Source organism: Lepidochelys kempii, chromosome 8 (genome assembly GCF_965140265.1).
Source record: "Lepidochelys kempii isolate rLepKem1 chromosome 8, rLepKem1.hap2, whole genome shotgun sequence".
Classification (NCBI taxonomy): Eukaryota; Metazoa; Chordata; order Testudines; family Cheloniidae; genus Lepidochelys; species Lepidochelys kempii.
Genome location: NC_133263.1, coordinates 79,171,659 through 79,189,024, shown reverse-complemented (window position 1 = coordinate 79,189,024; position 17,366 = coordinate 79,171,659). Strand labels below are relative to the sequence as shown.

Sequence of the window (17,366 nt, the reverse complement as noted above, 5' to 3'; positions counted from 1 at the left end):
TTCTGCCTACAACCAAATTGTCTAACCAGCTACCAGATGAAGAGACATTTGGTCTACAACTTGATTGGCCCTATGCTTCATAATTTTTCATGGTGTGACATCTTCTATCGCCTAAGTGGGTGAGCAAGCACTAGCATGTCAATATCCAAGAGATTTTAAGTTATTTTTGACAGGCACGCGGATCCTTATACATAATTTCAATATGGTCTTACCTAAGACGGTCATGACTGTCTTCATAAGCTTCACTGGTGTCCTTCTACGGCTGATGGATCCACTAGTGTGTGGAGATAAGACATTAGTTTTCCTCTGGACGTACATGTAGATTCTTAGGTAAACCACCACCATAATGAAGAAAACAACTAGATTGGAGACAGTCCAGAATATCAGATAACTTCTGCTATAAATAGGAGCCAGGGAAGAACAGGTTGAGATATTGCAAAGGCAGTTCCAACCCAAAGTAGGCACAGCCCCCATAAAAATAGCAATGGCCCAGATCAATAAAATTAAAAAAGTGACTCTTTTCTTTGTGAGGTTACTGTGAACCCTCATCCGCACTACTGACATGTGTCGCTCAACAGCTATCACAAATAAATTAACCAGAGAAGCTGTCAGGCTGGTGTCCAGAAGCCCCTGACGCAAAAACCATCGGTTAACAGTTAGCGTTTTGGACACAGGGCCAGTGTTGAACATCAAATATACATAGGCAATGCCAGCAAAAAAGTCTGCAGCAGCTAGATTGGCCAGCAGATAGTAGAAGGGGAAGTGAAATCTTTTGTTTTTGACCACAGCTGCTATGACCAGTGAATTTGAAATAAAAATAAACAGGCAGAAGAAGGTCCCAAAACACAAAACAATAACAAGGTTTGTCCCTGACCACTCATCTACTGTGTCAGTGTTGCTCATGTTATAAAAAAAGTCCATACGTTTATCATAGTGGCATTCGTTCATCCTGGATCAGGGCCTTACATCCTAAGGGGAAAAAGAAAAAACATGGATTAAATTTCATACCTTGTCTTTGCTTGAAGCACTACGCTACAAATACTTTGAGTGTAAATGTTCCTGGAGAATAATTTTCACATCAGGTAGAAGTAGTGTAAAAGGAAATCCTACCTGAAGGAAAAACAGCTCTAATATAGTCCCTCTCATTAGGCCCCAATTAAAAAAAATTTAATCACATGCTTAACTTGATCTTGATGTTAAATGGGACTTAAGTAGAAGCTTAAAGTTAAGCAAGTGCTAAAGTGCTTTGCTGAATCAGGTGAGAAACATTAACTAGTCAACTCTTTTGCAGATGATGACGCGGAAGCTCAGAGTTTAAGCGATTTGCTTGAAAATATGCGGAGAGCTACAAACAGAACCCTGGTCTTCTTACTCCCAGTCCTATGTTTGAACCACAAGCCCATCGTTTCTCCCAATACCCAGCTAAGACAGCAAAACACAGAAATCCTGCATCTTTTCCAGTTTACTAACCTAGAAACATAAAGCTTTTACTTGTGAAGTATTTTCCTGTTTTTGAAGCACGTTAATAGATATAATCTGTAAACACACTATTTAAGGCATATATTCTCAATGCATACATATAACTCCCATCAGTAATAAATTAGTTTAAATGAATGGATTTAAAAGGTGAATATTTGTTATATTACATTTTAAAATAACTAGATCCAAGGGTGCAGAGGATAGAAAACTGGTGGGGGAAGGGGCTTTGGTTTGTGAAAATAAAAGTGAAGGGTTGGCCATAGGTTCTGGATTGATAGCCCTGTAGAATAAAGTCTCCTATTCATCCACAAGAAAGGTGAACCATAGGCAGCAGCGGCATGAGATTTCACACACTGTGTCAACGCTCTTTTGGACAGATCGCTACTCAAGATGAGGAGAGGGATAGTTCATTCTCCCTATTACTTCTCACTTTGACCTGTCTGGGTTGACTATCAACATCAGCCAGGATAGTGTTATTGTGATGTGTTCACTAGGAACTGTACTGAGATCCAACGGTTTTAATGCAGAAGATTAAACAGCCATCAGACGGTATTGACTTTCAGTAATCTTGGCACAAAAAGTGAGAGTGTGCTAGTAAAATCTGCAGAGGACACAGAGTTAGAAGGTATTGCCAATACGGAGGAGGAGTGGAATTTCATACAAGAAGATTTGGATGACCTTGAAAACTGGAACAACAGAAATGGGATGAAATGTAATGGTGCAAAGTGTAAGGTCATGTACCTAAGGCAGGAGTGGGCAAACTATGGCCCGCGGACCCAGTCAGACTTTTTAATCCGGCCCTCAAGCTCCCACTGGGGAGCAGAGTTGGGGGCCTGCCCCGTTCCTGCACTCCAGCTGGGGAGTGGGGTTGGGGGCTCCACACAGCTCCTGGGAAACAGCCAGCATGTCTCCACTCCGGCTCCTACGTGTGGAGCAGCCAGGGGGCTCCACATCCTGCCTCCGCCCCAACTGTCAGCTCTGCAGCTCCCATTGGCCAGGAACTGCGACCAATGGGAGCTATAGGGGCAGCGCTCAGAGCTGCCTGGCCACACCTCCACGTAGAAGCCAGAGGGGGGCATGCCACTGCTTCCGGGAGCTGCTTGAGGTAAGCACCACCTGAAGCCTGCACCCCTGACCTCCTCCTATGCCCCAACCCCCTGCCCCAGCTCTGATCCCCGTCCTGCCCTCCAAAACCCTCAGTCCCAGCCTGGAGCACCCTCCTGCACCCAAAACCCCTCATCTGCAGCCCCACCCCAGAGCCCGCAACCCCAGCCGGAACCTTCACCCCTCTGACCCAACCCCCTACCCCAGACCAGAGCCCCTCCCCTGCACCCCAACCTCAGCCCCCTCCTGCACCCACCCTGAACCCCTCATTTCCAGCCCCACCCTAGAACTCATACCCCCAGTCCAGAGCCCATACCCATCAGCCTCCTCCCAAATGCCAAACCCCTCTGCTCCACCCCAAGCCCACAGCCCCCTCCTGCACTCCAAACCCCTCATCCCTGGCCCCACCCCATAGCCCGCACATCCAGCCAGAGGAGCCCTCACCCTCTCCTGCATCCCCCAATTGCGTGAACATTCATGGCTCACCATACAATTTCAATACCCAGATGTGGCCCTCAGGCCAAAAAGTTTGCCCACCCCTGACCTAGGGTCTAACAACAAGACTTTATGCTATACGCTGGGGATGTATCAGTTGGAAGTGACAGAGAAGGAGAAAGACCTAGGTGTATTGGTCAATCACAGGATGACTATGAGTCACCAACATGATGCTCATAGTCATGAAAAAAGTTAATGATAGGATGCATCAGTTGAGGTATTTCCAGTAGGGATAGGGAAGTGGTATTTCCATTATACAAGGCACTGGAGAGTTCTCATCTGGAATAGTGTGCGCCATTCTGGTTTCCCATATTTAAGAAAGATTAATTCAAACTGGAACAGGTGCAGAGGAGGGCTACTAGGATGAACAGAGGAATGGAGAACCTCCCTTATGAGAGGAGACTCACAGACTTTGCTTGCTTAGCCTAACAAAACAAAGACTGAAGGAAGATATGACTGCTCTCGATAAATACATTAGAGGGATAAATAAATGCTAGGGAGGGATGGGAGTTATTTAAGGGCCAATGTTAGCCTAAAAAAAACAGTTACTCACCTTCTCGTAACTGTTGTTCTTTGAGATATGTTGCTCTCATCAATTCCAATTAGGTGTGCGCATGCCGAGTCATTGGAAAGTTTTCCCACTAGCAGGACTCATTAGGTGGGCTGTGGAGCCCCCTGGAGTGACACCTCCATAGCACTCTATATATGACCCTGCAGTCCCGGTGTCTCCTCAGCTCCTTCTTGCTGGCTACTCCGACAGAGGGGAAGGTGGGTGGGTATTGGAATGGACATGAGCAACACATCTCGAAGAACAACACTTATGCTCATATCGATTCCAATTAGGTGACTCCCAAGCCTTACCTAGGCGGTGGGGTCAGAGTTATGGAATTGCTGACTGGAGCACCGCTCTGCTGAAAGCTGCATCATTTCTGGCATGCTGATGTAATGAGAGGTGTACGTACGCACCAAGGACAAAGTTGCTGCCCTGCAGATTTCTTGGATTGGGACTTGGGCCAGGAATGCCAACGATGAGGCCTGTGCCCGTGTGGAGTGTGCCGTAAGTGTCGGAGCTGGGATTTTGGCTAACTCATAGCACGTGCAGATGCAGGACGTGATCCAGGAAGATATTCTTTGCGATTATACTGGGAGCCCTTTCATCCGGTCTGCCACTGCTACGAATAGCTGGTTTGACTTTCTGAATGACTTAGTGTGCTCAGTGTAGAAGGCCAGTGCCCACCGAAATCCAGTGAGTGCAGCTTCTGCTCGCAGTTACTGGCATAAGGTTTAGGATAAAAAACAGGCAGGTATATGTCTTGACTTGTGTGAAAATGTGACACAACTTTAGGAAGAAAGGCTGGGTGAGGCCTAAGTTGCACCTTATCCCTATGGAAGACTGTGTAAGGTGGGTCAGAGGTGAGGACCTTCAACTCAGACAGCCTGTGTGCCGAGGACATGTCGACCCAAAAAAGCTACCTTGTACGAAAAATAGAGGCAGGAGCAAGTCACTTGCAGTTCAAATGGGGGCCCCATTAGTTTAGAGAGGACCAAGTTAAGATCCCAAGCAGGGACTGGCTGTCTAATCTGGGGATGGAGGCAGTCCAGGCCCTTGAGAAAACATCCCACCATGCGGTTGGCAAATATGGAACATCCAGATACTCCTGGGTGGAAGGCCGAAATAGCAGTGAAGCATACCTTGATGGATGACGCTGATAGACCTTGTTGTTTTAGCTTAGGAGGTACTCTAGGATGAGTGGTATAGGCACCTGGATTGGAGGTGTGTGATGCTGGGCACACCAGCAAGTGAACTTCTTCCACTTAGCTAGATAAGTGGTCCTGGTGGATGGTTTCCTGCTGCCAAGTAGGACCTCCCTTTCAGTTCAGAGCACAGAAGTTCCATGGGGTTTAACCATGAAGCTTCCAAGCCATGAGATGGAGACTTGAGGTCTGGGTGGACCTGAGTGAGCAGGTCGGGGTGGAATGGCAATGCAATTGGGGCGTCCACTGACAGTTCCAAGAGCACAGTGTACCAGTGTTGTCGAGGCCACCGGAATTACCTCCGCTCTGTCCCTGCATACCTTGAGAAGGACCTTATGCGCCAGAGGGAATGGGGGAAAGGCGTACAACAGGCAGCCTCTCCAGGGTAACAGAAACATGTCCGTGACCGAGCCCGGGCTGTGATTCTGGAAGAAGCAGAACATTGAGCACTTCCTGTTGCTGCGGATGGCAAATAGATCGACCTGGGGAAACCCCCACCTTTGGAAGATGGAGTGTATGACATCCAGACCGCTTGTGATTGCAGAATGATGTGTTGAGGTGGTCTGCCAGCTCGTTCTGAGCCCCTGGGAGATAGGATGCTTGCAGGTGAATGGAGTGGGCTATGCAGAACTCCCAGAGCCTGAGGGCTTCTCGACACAGGGTGAGGAATGGGCTCCACCTTGCTTGTTGATGTAAAACATGGCAGTGGCGTTGTCCGTCCCCACTGCCATGCACTGGCCTTGCAGCTGGGCCCAAAAAGCTTGGCATGCTAGACGTACCGCCCTGAGCTCCTTGATGTTGATACGAGGGGAGAGCTCATCCCAAGACCATAGGTCCTGCATTTGTAGATTTCCCAAATGCACACCCCAACCCAGAGCTGACGCATCCATTACCAGGGACAAGGAGGGCTGGGGGCTGTTGAAGGGGACTCCTTCACATACCATCCAAGGGTCAAGCCATCATTGGAGGGACTCGAGTATGTACTCTGGTACAGTCACTACTAAGTCCAGGTTGTTGCGCCCTGGGCAATAGGCCGACACAAGCCACGCTTGCAGGGGTCTGAGCTTCAGCCTGGCATGCCGGACCACAGAAATGCAGGCTGCCATGTGGCTGAGGAGACGTAGGCAACCCCTTGCAGTAGTGATTGGGAAGCGCCTGAGGCCGTGAATGATGTTTGACATGGCTTGGAATCGTGTGTCTGGCAGAAACGCTGGTGCCTGCACAGAGTCCAGCACAGCTCCAATGGACTCTATCTCTGGGTCAGAGACAAGGTTGACTTGTTCACATTGAGGAGGCGGCCCAGTCTCTCGAAAGTGGATCTGATGAACCAGACCTGAGATTCCACCTACTCCTTGCATGCCCCCTGAGCAGCCAGTCGTCAAGGTTGGGGTATACCTGTCTCTTGCGAAGGAAGGCTGCTACGACAGACATGCCCTTGGTGAAAACTTGGTGGGCTGTCGACAGACCAAATGGGAAGACCATGAACTGATTGTGTTTGTGGTTGACCACGAACCTTAGAAATCGCCTGTGCACCGGGCGAATGGCTATGTAAAAGTACGCGTCTTTCACGTCGAGGGCGGCGTACCAGTCTCCCGGATCCAGGGAAGGGATAACTGTGCTCAGGGAGACCATACGGAACTTCAGCTTCACCATGAATTTGTTGAGTCCTCGCAGGTCTAGAATGGGTCGGAGACCTCCCCTTTGCCTTGGGGATTAGGAAATAGCAGGAGTAAAATCCTTTTCCCCCAGGGATCTCAAACACACAGCCTGCGGGTTCTTTCGTGCTGCCCGCCAAGCTCCCCGTGCCCCCCGCCCCTCTGCCTACCCCATGGCACCATGAGCCCCGCACCACTCCCTGACGTGGCCGGAACCATGCCCCTACGGCCCTGGGGGTGTCAGAGGGCTCCGTGCATTGCGCTCGCTTCCAGGCACTGCCCCCCGCAGCTCCCATTGGCCAGGAACGGGGAACCGCAGCCAATGGGAGCTTTGGGGGAGGTACCTGGAGGAGTGGCAAGAGCAGCACACGGAGCTGTGAGCCCCCCCCCAACCCCCAGGGACATGGTTCCAGCTGCTTCCTGGAGCGGGGCAGAGTGGCGTGGGGCCAGGGCAGGCAGGCAGGCAGGCAGCAAGCCTGCCTTGGCCCCGGTGCACGCCACTGCCACCCTGGAGCCACTCTAGGTAAGCGGCGCTGGGCCGGAGCCCGCACCCTGATCCCCTTCTGCACCCCAACTCCCTGCCCGCCCCTTGCTACACCCCGCACTCCTCCTGCACCCCAACCCCCTGCCTGGAGCCCCCTGCCACACCCTGCACCCCAACCCCCTCCTGCACCCCTCACCCCAACTCCATGCTCTGAGCCCCCTGCTGTACCCTGCACACCTCCTGCACCTCAACTCCCTGCCCTGAGCCCCCGCCACACCCCGCAGCCCTCCTGCACCTCCTGGGGGTAGGGATGGGGCAGAGCTGGGATGGGGATTACGGGGAAGGGGTTGGAATGGGGGCAGGGAAGGGATGGGAAGAGGCAAGGGAGGGGCAAGGTCTCATGGAAGGGGTGGAGTGGGGGCAGGGCCCAGGGCAGCAAGTGGGGGGTGTCAGTGATGCGGCCCTCGGGCCAATGCACTAGTCCTCATGTGGCCCTCGTGGTCATTTGGAGTTTGAGACCCCTGCCTTAGCTCCTGAGGAACCTCTTTCACCACTCCTATGGTGAGAAGGGACTACACCTCCTGGGTAAGGAGCTGCTAGTGAGAAGGGTCTTTGAAGAGGGATGGGGAAGGGGGCTGGGAGGGAGGGTAGGAGCAAATTTGGAGAGAATATCCCATTTCTACCATGCGAAGGACCCAGCAGTCCTATGTTATTTGGGACCAAGCACAGTAGAAGAGAGATAGATTATTCAGAAAACATGGGGAAGGATCCGGTGCTGAGACTGGTGCTCAAAATGACTGCTTTGAGCCTGATGAAAGTAAAAAGTCAGGCCCTAGCTCTGCCCAGACTGAGGATGGGAGGGCTTGCGCCTGCCATTTCTGCCCTTGCGTCTGTAGGGATCCTGCTGCGGCTGAGGAGGATATGACTACTGTTGCTGCTGTTGGGGCTTAAAGGGCATTCTTTGGGTTGCCAGGGTGTGCATACCCAAGGAGTTCATTGTAGCCCTGGAATCCTTTAGGCTATGCAGCCTCGAGTCCGTCTGTTCAGCAAACGGACCCACTCCATCGAAAGGCAGGTCCTGCATAGTTTGTTGAATCTCGGGCAGGAGCCCCGAGGCCTGCAGCCATGAGCTACTCCTCATGGCAATTCCGGAGGACAAGGTGACTGCCGCCAAGTCCACAGCATCCAGTGAGGCTTGTAAAGAGGTCCATGCCACTGCCTTGCCCTCCTCGACAATAGCCCCAAACTCCTCTTTGGACTCTACTGGTATGAATTCCTTAAACTTCAGCACAGAGTTCCAGGAGTTGAAGTTGTATCTACTCAGGATTGCCTGCTGATTGGCAATCCTGAGTTGAAAACACCCTGTGGAATATACTTTGCACCCAAATAAATCCAGGCACCCTTGGACTTAGGTGCTGGGGTTGCTGCCCCTGCCTCTCCTCCTCATTCACTGCAGCCACCACCAGGGAACAGGGCTGCGGGTGCATGAATAGGTATTCGTACCCTAGGGGGAATGAAATATTTCCTCTCTGCCCCCTGGGCGGTGGGAGGGATGGAGGCCAGAGTCTGATAAATGGTCTTTGCATTTGCCTGGATAGTTTTGATGAGCGGTAGAGGGACCCTAGATGGTGCTTCTGGTGCCAGGATATCCACCATAGGATCCTCAGACTCTACCACCTCCTCGGTCTGCAGGTTCATATTCCGTGCCACCTTGCATAGGAGTTCCTGGTGGGCACAGCTATCTATAGGGGGAGGCCCGGAGGTGGAGGTGCCCCCCACAGCCTCATCCAGGGAGGATGACGAGGAGGCTAGAGGAGGAACTGGGTCCTCCTGTCCTTCCTGGTCCTCCGGTACCTCCTGTCCTGCCTCTAATCCAGGGTCAGGCTGAGGAACAGGGATGTGTTCCGGGGGAGGTGGTAAGGCTGGTAGCTCCTCCGCAGTGGGATGGCTGGCTGCTGCCTCCGGGACTCTTGCCTCGGATGCCACCGAACGGGAGCCCCTGGACTGGATTCCCTGTACCTGGTTCAGGGGTTCAAAATGGCCCCTGTACTGGCTCCTGCCACTGTGCGGGCCATGGTGCCACACCAGTCTGGTCTGCCCCTTGCCAGCTTGCATTGGGCCTGCTCCCCATCTCTGCCCAAAGATGTGGGCTGAGACCACAAGGGCCAGGGCGGTGCTGGGCTTTGTTGCGCTGGGGAGCTGTGCCGCGAGGCTGGAGAGTGGTGGCACAAGTGGGGTCTGCGCAATGACCGGGAACGGTCCCAAGACAGACTGCACTGGGACTGGGACCTGCTGCACGACGACAATCGATGCCATGAACGGGAGCACTCGCAGGACTTGGAGCGGTGCCGCGAGTCAGACTGGCACCATGAGTACAACCAACCAATGGATTCGCCGGGGACTGCAGTGCCGTCATGTCTCTGAGCTCTCTCCCGGCCTCAAATGTGTCTGGGGTGGAAGGCAGTTGTACCTCCACCACCACCTAACACGGTGAGTCCCATTGCACCAGACTCAAAATCTCCCTTTGTGGGACTGAAGTCGACGGTGCTGGCTCCGAAGTTTTTGGCATTGGGGGCTCCTCCCTAGCACGCGCCCCAATGGGCGGTTCCGAGGGGTTGGGTCCTGAAGTTGGGGAACCACTGCTCACTTGTTTCCGGTGCTGCTTCTGACCCGGGGAATGGGACCGGTGCTGAATCGTCTCTGATTGCTTCTGCACCAGAGAGCGGAGGTGCCGCAGGTCTGGTCCAGAGTCCTTCTGCGGTGCCGTCTCCGCCGCTGCCGAGGCACTACGCACCGCCGCGCTCAGTGCTGGGTGCCGCCGCACCGATGCTGGTTGCGGTCTAAGTGCCACCTCCATGAGGAGCTGCCTCAGTCTAAAGTCCTGCTCCTTCTTTGTTCTCAGGCTAAACCCTTTGCAAATCCTGCATTTATCCACCTGATGGGTTTCCCCCAGACACTTTAAGCAAGTGTCGTGGGGGTCGCCCACTGGCATAGGCTTGTTGCAGGACTTGCAGGGTTTGAATCCCTGGGACTTAAGCATGCTCTGCATCCCCAGGGAGAGCACAGTTGGGGTGAAAGGGGACCCCCCAACTCCCGACAGCAAACTATTAACACTACACTACCTAATAACTAAACTAACAAAGGAAATAAACACTAAATTAAATAGAGCTAGGGAAAGGTGGAGAACTTGCTGAGCAAGACACCACAGTTCCAACAACCATCACTGGTGGTAAGAAGGACCTGAGGAGGCGCCGGGTCGGCAGGGTCATATATAGAGCGCTATGGAGCCACGACTCCAGAGGGCTCCACAGCTGACCCGACGGGTGCTGCTAGGGGAAAAACTTTCTGCATGCACACCTAATTGGAATCAATATGAGGAATCACTTGAAGAACAACAAATGGATATAAGCTGGTCATCAATAAGTTTAGGTACTAAATTTGACACAGATATCTAACCATCAGAGGAGCGAAATCTGGAACATCCTTCCAAGGGGAGTAGTGGGGGCAAAAAAATTGAACTTGTTTCAAGATTGAGTTTGGAAAATGTATGGAGGGGATGGTATGATGAGATTGCCTACAATTGCCTATGGCTCATCTGTGACTGCTATTAACAAATATTGCTAATGGCCGGAGATGGGACACTAGAGGGGAGGGGTCTGAGTTACTATAGAGAATTCTTTCCCAGATGTTTGGCTGGTGGATCTCGCCCATATGGCCAGGATCTAACAGATCACCATATTTGGTGTTGGGAAAGAATTTTTCCCAGGTCATATAGGCAGAGACCCTGGGCTTTTTCACCTTCCTCTGCAGCATGGGGCACGGGTCACTTGTTGATGGATTCGCTGTTCTTGAAGCCTTTACAGTCTAGATTTGAGGACTTCGGTAACTTAGCCAGAGGTTATGGACCTATTACGTGAGTGGGTGGGTGATGGTCTGTGGCCTGCGATGTGCAGGAGGTCAGACTAGATCAGCGGTTCTCAAACTTTAGCAACCCGAGGACCCACATTTTTATTTAAATTTTTTCGTGGACCCCCAAGCCGCCCCGCTCATCCCCAGGCCCCGCCCCACGTCTTCTGAGCACCATCCTCTTTATAAACACTGCCCTAAACTAAATACCAATGCAATAATTCACTGCCATGCAGCAGAGCTGGAGACCAATGCTCCAGACTGGACTCAGGTTAAAATCTCCAGAGAAGTCAGGCACAAAGAATGTGAGGGCAATGGAACTTTGCTGAACACACCAGGGCATGGTGCAGACTGTCACTCCATAGCACTCCCCACTTGGTAGTTTATTCAACAGTTTGTAAGTAAAGATGCCATACGCCCAGCCTGTAAACTAGTGGAATAGGCTAGATTACCACTTTCCAGAGTACAAAATATATACCAAACTAAGGTCTGCCCATGCCCCTTTCACCAAAGCACACCTTTATGCTTTTATCCCTCTGCTCTTCTCACCCCCTTTTCTCTCTGCCTATTATTGCCATGGTCACAGGAGCTGTATGCATGCTACTCTAACACTGCCAATCTGCTCCTGTTCTCCCTACACATTACTCCCCACCCCACACACACACACACAAATCACAAGCAGGAACCAGGAGAAAAAGAGCTCAATGTGAGGGAAAGACTGAAGAACTGAAAAGCAGGGAACCTTGTTAACCAGAGGACATTGAGAATGAACAAAGGATGGCTTAGGGCAGTGGTTCTCAAACTTTTGTACTTGTGACCCCTTTCACATAGCAAGTCTCCGAGTGTGACCCCACTAATAAATTAAAAACACTTTTTTATATATTTAAACACCATTATAAATGCTGGAGGCAAAGTAGGATTTGCGGTGGAGGCTGACAGCTCGTGACCCCCCATGTAATAACCTTGCAATCCCGAGGGGTCCCAACCCCCAGTTTGAGAACCTCTGGGTTAGGGGGAACATCTCAACTGCATTTCCAGGCTGAATAACATGGCCAGGAGAGGCCAACTGGGAAGCATGGGTGGAGAAAAGGAACACCTAGCCCGGGAGCTGGATGAATACAAAGAAAACTGAATCCTTTGACTCCCACTGGCTGATTCCCCACTAGAATTTACTCTGACCAGCTAACAACAACGACGAACTTGTCTTCACAGGATTTAATACATATTAAACATTAGTTAACATATCTAAAATACGCCTTTTTACTTAGAGTAGATGTGAACTCTAATTTACTTGCTTAGCACAGTTACCAGATAAGATTGGAAGATGATTAGGTGGCGGGAGGCCAAAAAGAGGCTGACGAGGTGAGATGTTGTGGCTATGGCTTGTCTAGTTGCAGGTAATTTTTGACAGGGCTGGTTTAACATGACAACAATGCTTTAAGAAGTTATTGCACATTTATGCTCTTTGAGCATTTGATATTTTATAGCTTCTCTTTTTTTTTAAAAAAAAAATCTGAGAAGGATGGAGCATTTTCCATCCACTGTAACACGTAAAAAGTGCAAAAGGTAATGCTTATGTGCCTAGAAATCTGCCTTCTTATGCTAGTTCTGAATCAGTCTCTCTCTCTCTCACTCACACACCTTCTCAAAATAAAGGGTCTCCTTCCTACAGCTCTTAATTTGAGGATGTTCTCAATTTCTGGCAAGAGGAAGCCTGTACTAGGTCTACACCGCAGTCATGAGTTGAAAATTATGTCATCCCTATTCCCTCCTTCCATGGCAGCTAGCTCAGAAAAAGGTTGGAAACAGGAAGATCATTACAACATATCATATTTTGAGGTCAAACCACCAATTTCTAGAGCTCAATACCGTCAGTGTTTCTCCCCCCCACCCCTGCTCCCCCGAGATTGAGCATTACCTTCAGCAGTAGTGTATGTTGCTCAATAGGATTTTTTTCCACATTGGCAGGACCATAACACAGTAACACAAAAAAGAACTATACACTTTCAATTATCTAACAGGAACTGCTATACCAGATTAGAGCAGAGGAATCCTGTTTCTGATGGAGACTAATACCAGATGCTTCAGAGGAAAGTGCAAGAAACCTCACAGGACACAGTCATGTAATAACCAACCTCTTGAGGAGGTTTCTTCTTAACCCCCATCAGCTGGACCTTGGTTTATAAGCAGAAGGATGAGGGTTTTCTAGCCCTTTTCTTTTACCTGTGTAATGTAACTCTGGATAATCTCATTGCCATAATAGTTTGGATAAACACGGAGTGCCCAAATCAGCTTCTCACACACATTTAGCCAAATTCTCAGTCCATTTACACTAGCGAAATCCCATTTAAAATCACCAGAATAAATATGCGGGGATATTGTCCCAGTATGTTTAAGAGCTGTTGTAAGGCTTCAGTGTGGTTAAGTGGTTAGAACACCAGAGTAGGAGCTGGGAGACAGTGTTTTATTCCCTATTGTGACAGACTCACTATGTGTCCTTCATCAAATCCTTAACCTCTCTGTGTCTCTGTTTCACCATCAGTAAAATGGTGATAATAGATGGATATCTACATAAATAGAGACATACATAAAGCACCTGGAAATCCAATGAATAAATGTGCTTCACAAATAGAAACTATTATTTATGGCACTGAGTTGTCTCTCTATTTTGGCCCAATAGCTGGGACAAGCCTCCTGAACTCTCATACCTCACGGTTCTTCTAATTAAGCAGTCATTCGAGCTTGCAAAGCAGTGCTGAGCGCCAGTGATATCTAGCCACATATATGGGTAAAGGTAAAACTGAGAAAAATGTTAACAGGGTGCTGCAGATGGAGCTCAGAACATTATTACTGAAGAGATTGCCTAGGCAATCATTGTCCAAACTGCTATTGTCAGAACTTCAGGTTATGCCTTAGGGAGTACTGCCTCAATGAGAGATCTTGCTTGCATAGTCATTCCCAGAAAAAGGAGCTTTCTGTCTCTTCTACTTCACAAAGATATAATGTGCTTTCAGTCTTTAAGCTGCCCTTCATTTTTCTGGTTAGAAAATTGATGCCATAGCTCCTTTACTTTCCAATGTTGTAAAGACATTATAGAATGCCCTCCTCCTGAGATTGGTTTCAAAAACTGAAGTTTGGAAAAATGAAGACTGGTAGGGACCACACAGTTCAATCTACATATAAAAACAATATCCATTTACCCAAGCGTGAGCTAATGCGTTTTCTAAACTCCACCTGGACGCATCTGAAATAACCCAACAGCATGATTGCACCAATAACCCAAGAAATGCATTCAGCTCAAAAAGAACAAAGAAGGGTGTGTAATGCAGCAGAAGCCAAAAATGTTAATATGTAACCATAACAGGGAATTTAAAGAGGTAAACACTTTGGGGTTTATTTTTTAAATTAACTTGATCTTTTAAAAATAATCAATCAATAGATTACAAGTACAACTGAGAGAGAAAGTCTCAAAACAAGTTTCAATTTACAAAAGTCATGACCTATCTATTTGGAACTAAAAAACATGTAAGCTCATCCCAGAATGTCTCAGAAGTTACGATAATGGCTTTTCTATGTTACTATCCCTGGGAGTTGACACGACCTTTGTATGGAAGAATCTGGAGAAGCACAGGATCTCAGAAGATTCATTTTTAGCATCTTAGTTGATACCCTTAGAATTCCCTGTGGTTGGGATTTTGTGATACTTAGTCCATTTTTCATAGAACTGGGAATATACTTTTTAAAAAGCATTATTTAAAAAACACAGCTTGCACAAATTGGAAGACAAAAGGGCTGTAAAAAGTGTAACCGGATAATATTTTAAGCTCTTACTCCTAACCTTTTTATATCCAATTTTGAATAGCTTTATTGCTGTTTCCATTAAAATGTTTCACCTATGTAATATTAATTTGGAATTATTCTCTAATTAGAGAGCCCTAGATTCCTGTGACAACCCTATGCATTTCTGAGGTAATGCAGTTTTTTAAAGCATACTTTTTTTAGTTAAAAATCCATATGGCATCACAATTTGATGTATGAACAACATAAGTCATTTGTCCTTGAGTTATTGTCTTTGGTGCCAAACATCTGAGGTTTTATTATTTAGCAAATAGCCTTGTATTGTACCCAACATATGTAGAGTCAACAAAGGTCCTTAAGAAAAGACTACTAGGTTTCTATACCCTATTCTCTCCCAAGAGACATTAAAGATCAAAACTAAATATGTAATTGCATGGGCCGTCAGAGCAATGCTACCAGCCACCCACAGCAACTTGTACAGAAGACTGATAATGATTTATATCTAATGCAGGTAGCAATATTATTGGGACTCAAGTGGAAAGTGCTATTCTGTGCATATGATACTTCTGTTCCTTTATAGGAAGTTGCAGACTAAGATGGAAGGTCTAGAGCTGCAAAGCATGTTTAAAATAGCGTTACCAAGGCAGAGCTAGTCTGAAGTTTAGGCTCTTTGAGCCTTTAAACTTTATTAATGTCTAGTTTAAAGCTATCTTATCACAGAGTCATTTGCAATGCTCTGATCCACTACAGAAAACTGTTAAAGGCAGATACCCAGTAACTCACTAGTTACCACAAGATTAGGTTCCAGGCTTTGGTAATTTAAGATCTTCTGAAATTATGGTTTAGGAAGTCTCCATATGGAGTCCAAAATAAAAACTTCATAGCAAAGCTTTCCTTTAAAGTCTTCCCAAGTGGGGCTCTGAAAGGAGCTGGCAGGCTATCCTTTAAATGTGGAAACAATCACCGCATTTTAAATATTTAAAAGCCGATCAGACAGCTTTTATATTTTGTTACATTTTTTCAGGCATATTTTACAAATACCTGTCCTCTGGCTTTCAAGCTATAGAGCACACATACCATTCTGTTCTTCTGTCCTTTCTGCCCAACTTACTGATGATCAACAATTCTACTTTAATTATTTACTGTTTTGTGCATAACTAATGTACAATGAACACCCAACCCACCCAGAAACAAAGCCTCCCTTAAAAGAAAATGTAATCAGTACAATTAAACTAATGTGATTCTTTGGATAGGGTTGCTTTTATCATCCCTCAAGGAGATGACTTTGATCTATGGTAGGTACATAATTGTAGGTGACATAACATTCATGTCTCCTCAGCTCTGGCTTTTCCTCAGAATCCTATCATTTGAAATCAGAAGATATATGGCCATGAATCTGACTTATTATGAGAATAACTACAGTTCAGGGAGGAACAGATAACTTTTCCTTACATGCCCACCCAAAAAAAGGAAGATAAAATATGCAAACCATTTTCCAAAGCAACCTCCAGTAGATTTGGTCTTACTGTGTCTATCTTCTACTACATCACATATATGCCAGGGAAAACATTGTCTTGATTTGTGTCATGTGCAGCACGGATCCATCAAACTCAGAAGCTGTATTTGGGTAGCTGATAATGTACAATTGTGTCCACTGGGGGCGGGGGGAGGTTCCAGATATTACTGGACTTCACAATAGCATCAAGAGGGCAGGCATGCAGATTCTGGTTTTTAAACACACAGGTCTCTCACATTCATAGGTACTAGAACTAGGGGTGCTTGAAGTGATTTCCATCAGATACAGTGTTTACAGTTTGGTTCAGTGGCTCTCAGCACCCGCACTGTACAAATGATTCCAGCACCCCTGCTCACATTACTGACAGAAAACAATAAATATGATCCCTTCATGCTGATAGCAGCTGTCTCGTTGCTGAATGCTCCTGATTAAATTGCACTGAAATTAAAATAAAAACCATTGACGGTGACCTAGCCAACTCTCATTTTTGCACAATATCACATTTTCTGTCATACTTCTGAGAACTGTATAAAAGGAGGACAAAAACCAAAATGCTTGCCGGTTTTCTCAGTGTTATAGCACAAAAGTTACACGTCTGGCTACAAATGGCCATTCTGGATTAAACAGCATTCCAAGCGTAAGGAGCAATGTATTACAGCCCATACAATGTTCTCTTCTAAATTTTCATTACAGCAGGATGGATAATATGCCTACCTGCCTGACCCTCCATTGCAGAGAAAAATAAAATACGAAGAAGCAATGTTTCCTCAAGTACACCCTTGACAAACACATATAGCCAATTAATGTCATTGCTGTTTTTCAATTTACTTTTCATTTGTGGAAAGTTGCCACATTCTTTAATGAAGCCCAAACTTGAAGCAGCAATTTATCTAAAACAGCTAAAACATTTTATTTGGAGTAAAATAACATTTTAATTAACATAATATTGTAGTGACTAGTCCTCTGATGCATGAGTTTTGGAAATGTGATACCTGTAAATTCAAATATTTGCATAATAGACAACCGAAAAATATATGGTCATATTTACATTACGTTGTGTAAACTAATCACTATCGCCAGCGATGATAAGAGTGTTGCAACAGTTATTTGTGCCAAATCATGCAATAATTTGTAAACAAAGAACGACAATTTCACACAGCTGCTAGTGAGTATA

At 47.4% G+C, this 17,366-nt stretch overlaps 1 protein-coding gene across 1 annotated transcript in view; it reads right to left on the bottom strand.

The window, feature by feature from the left end:
• The window catches only part of LPAR3 (lysophosphatidic acid receptor 3), a 34,784-nt gene that overhangs the window by 16,289 nt on the left and 1,129 nt on the right, over window positions 1–17,366 (bottom strand). The window contains exon 2 of the mRNA XM_073357211.1: window positions 213–969. Coding sequence (XP_073213312.1) covers window positions 213–948 — 736 coding nt within the window. The 5' untranslated portion in view covers window positions 949–969. The remainder of the gene's footprint in view (window positions 1–212; window positions 970–17,366) is intronic.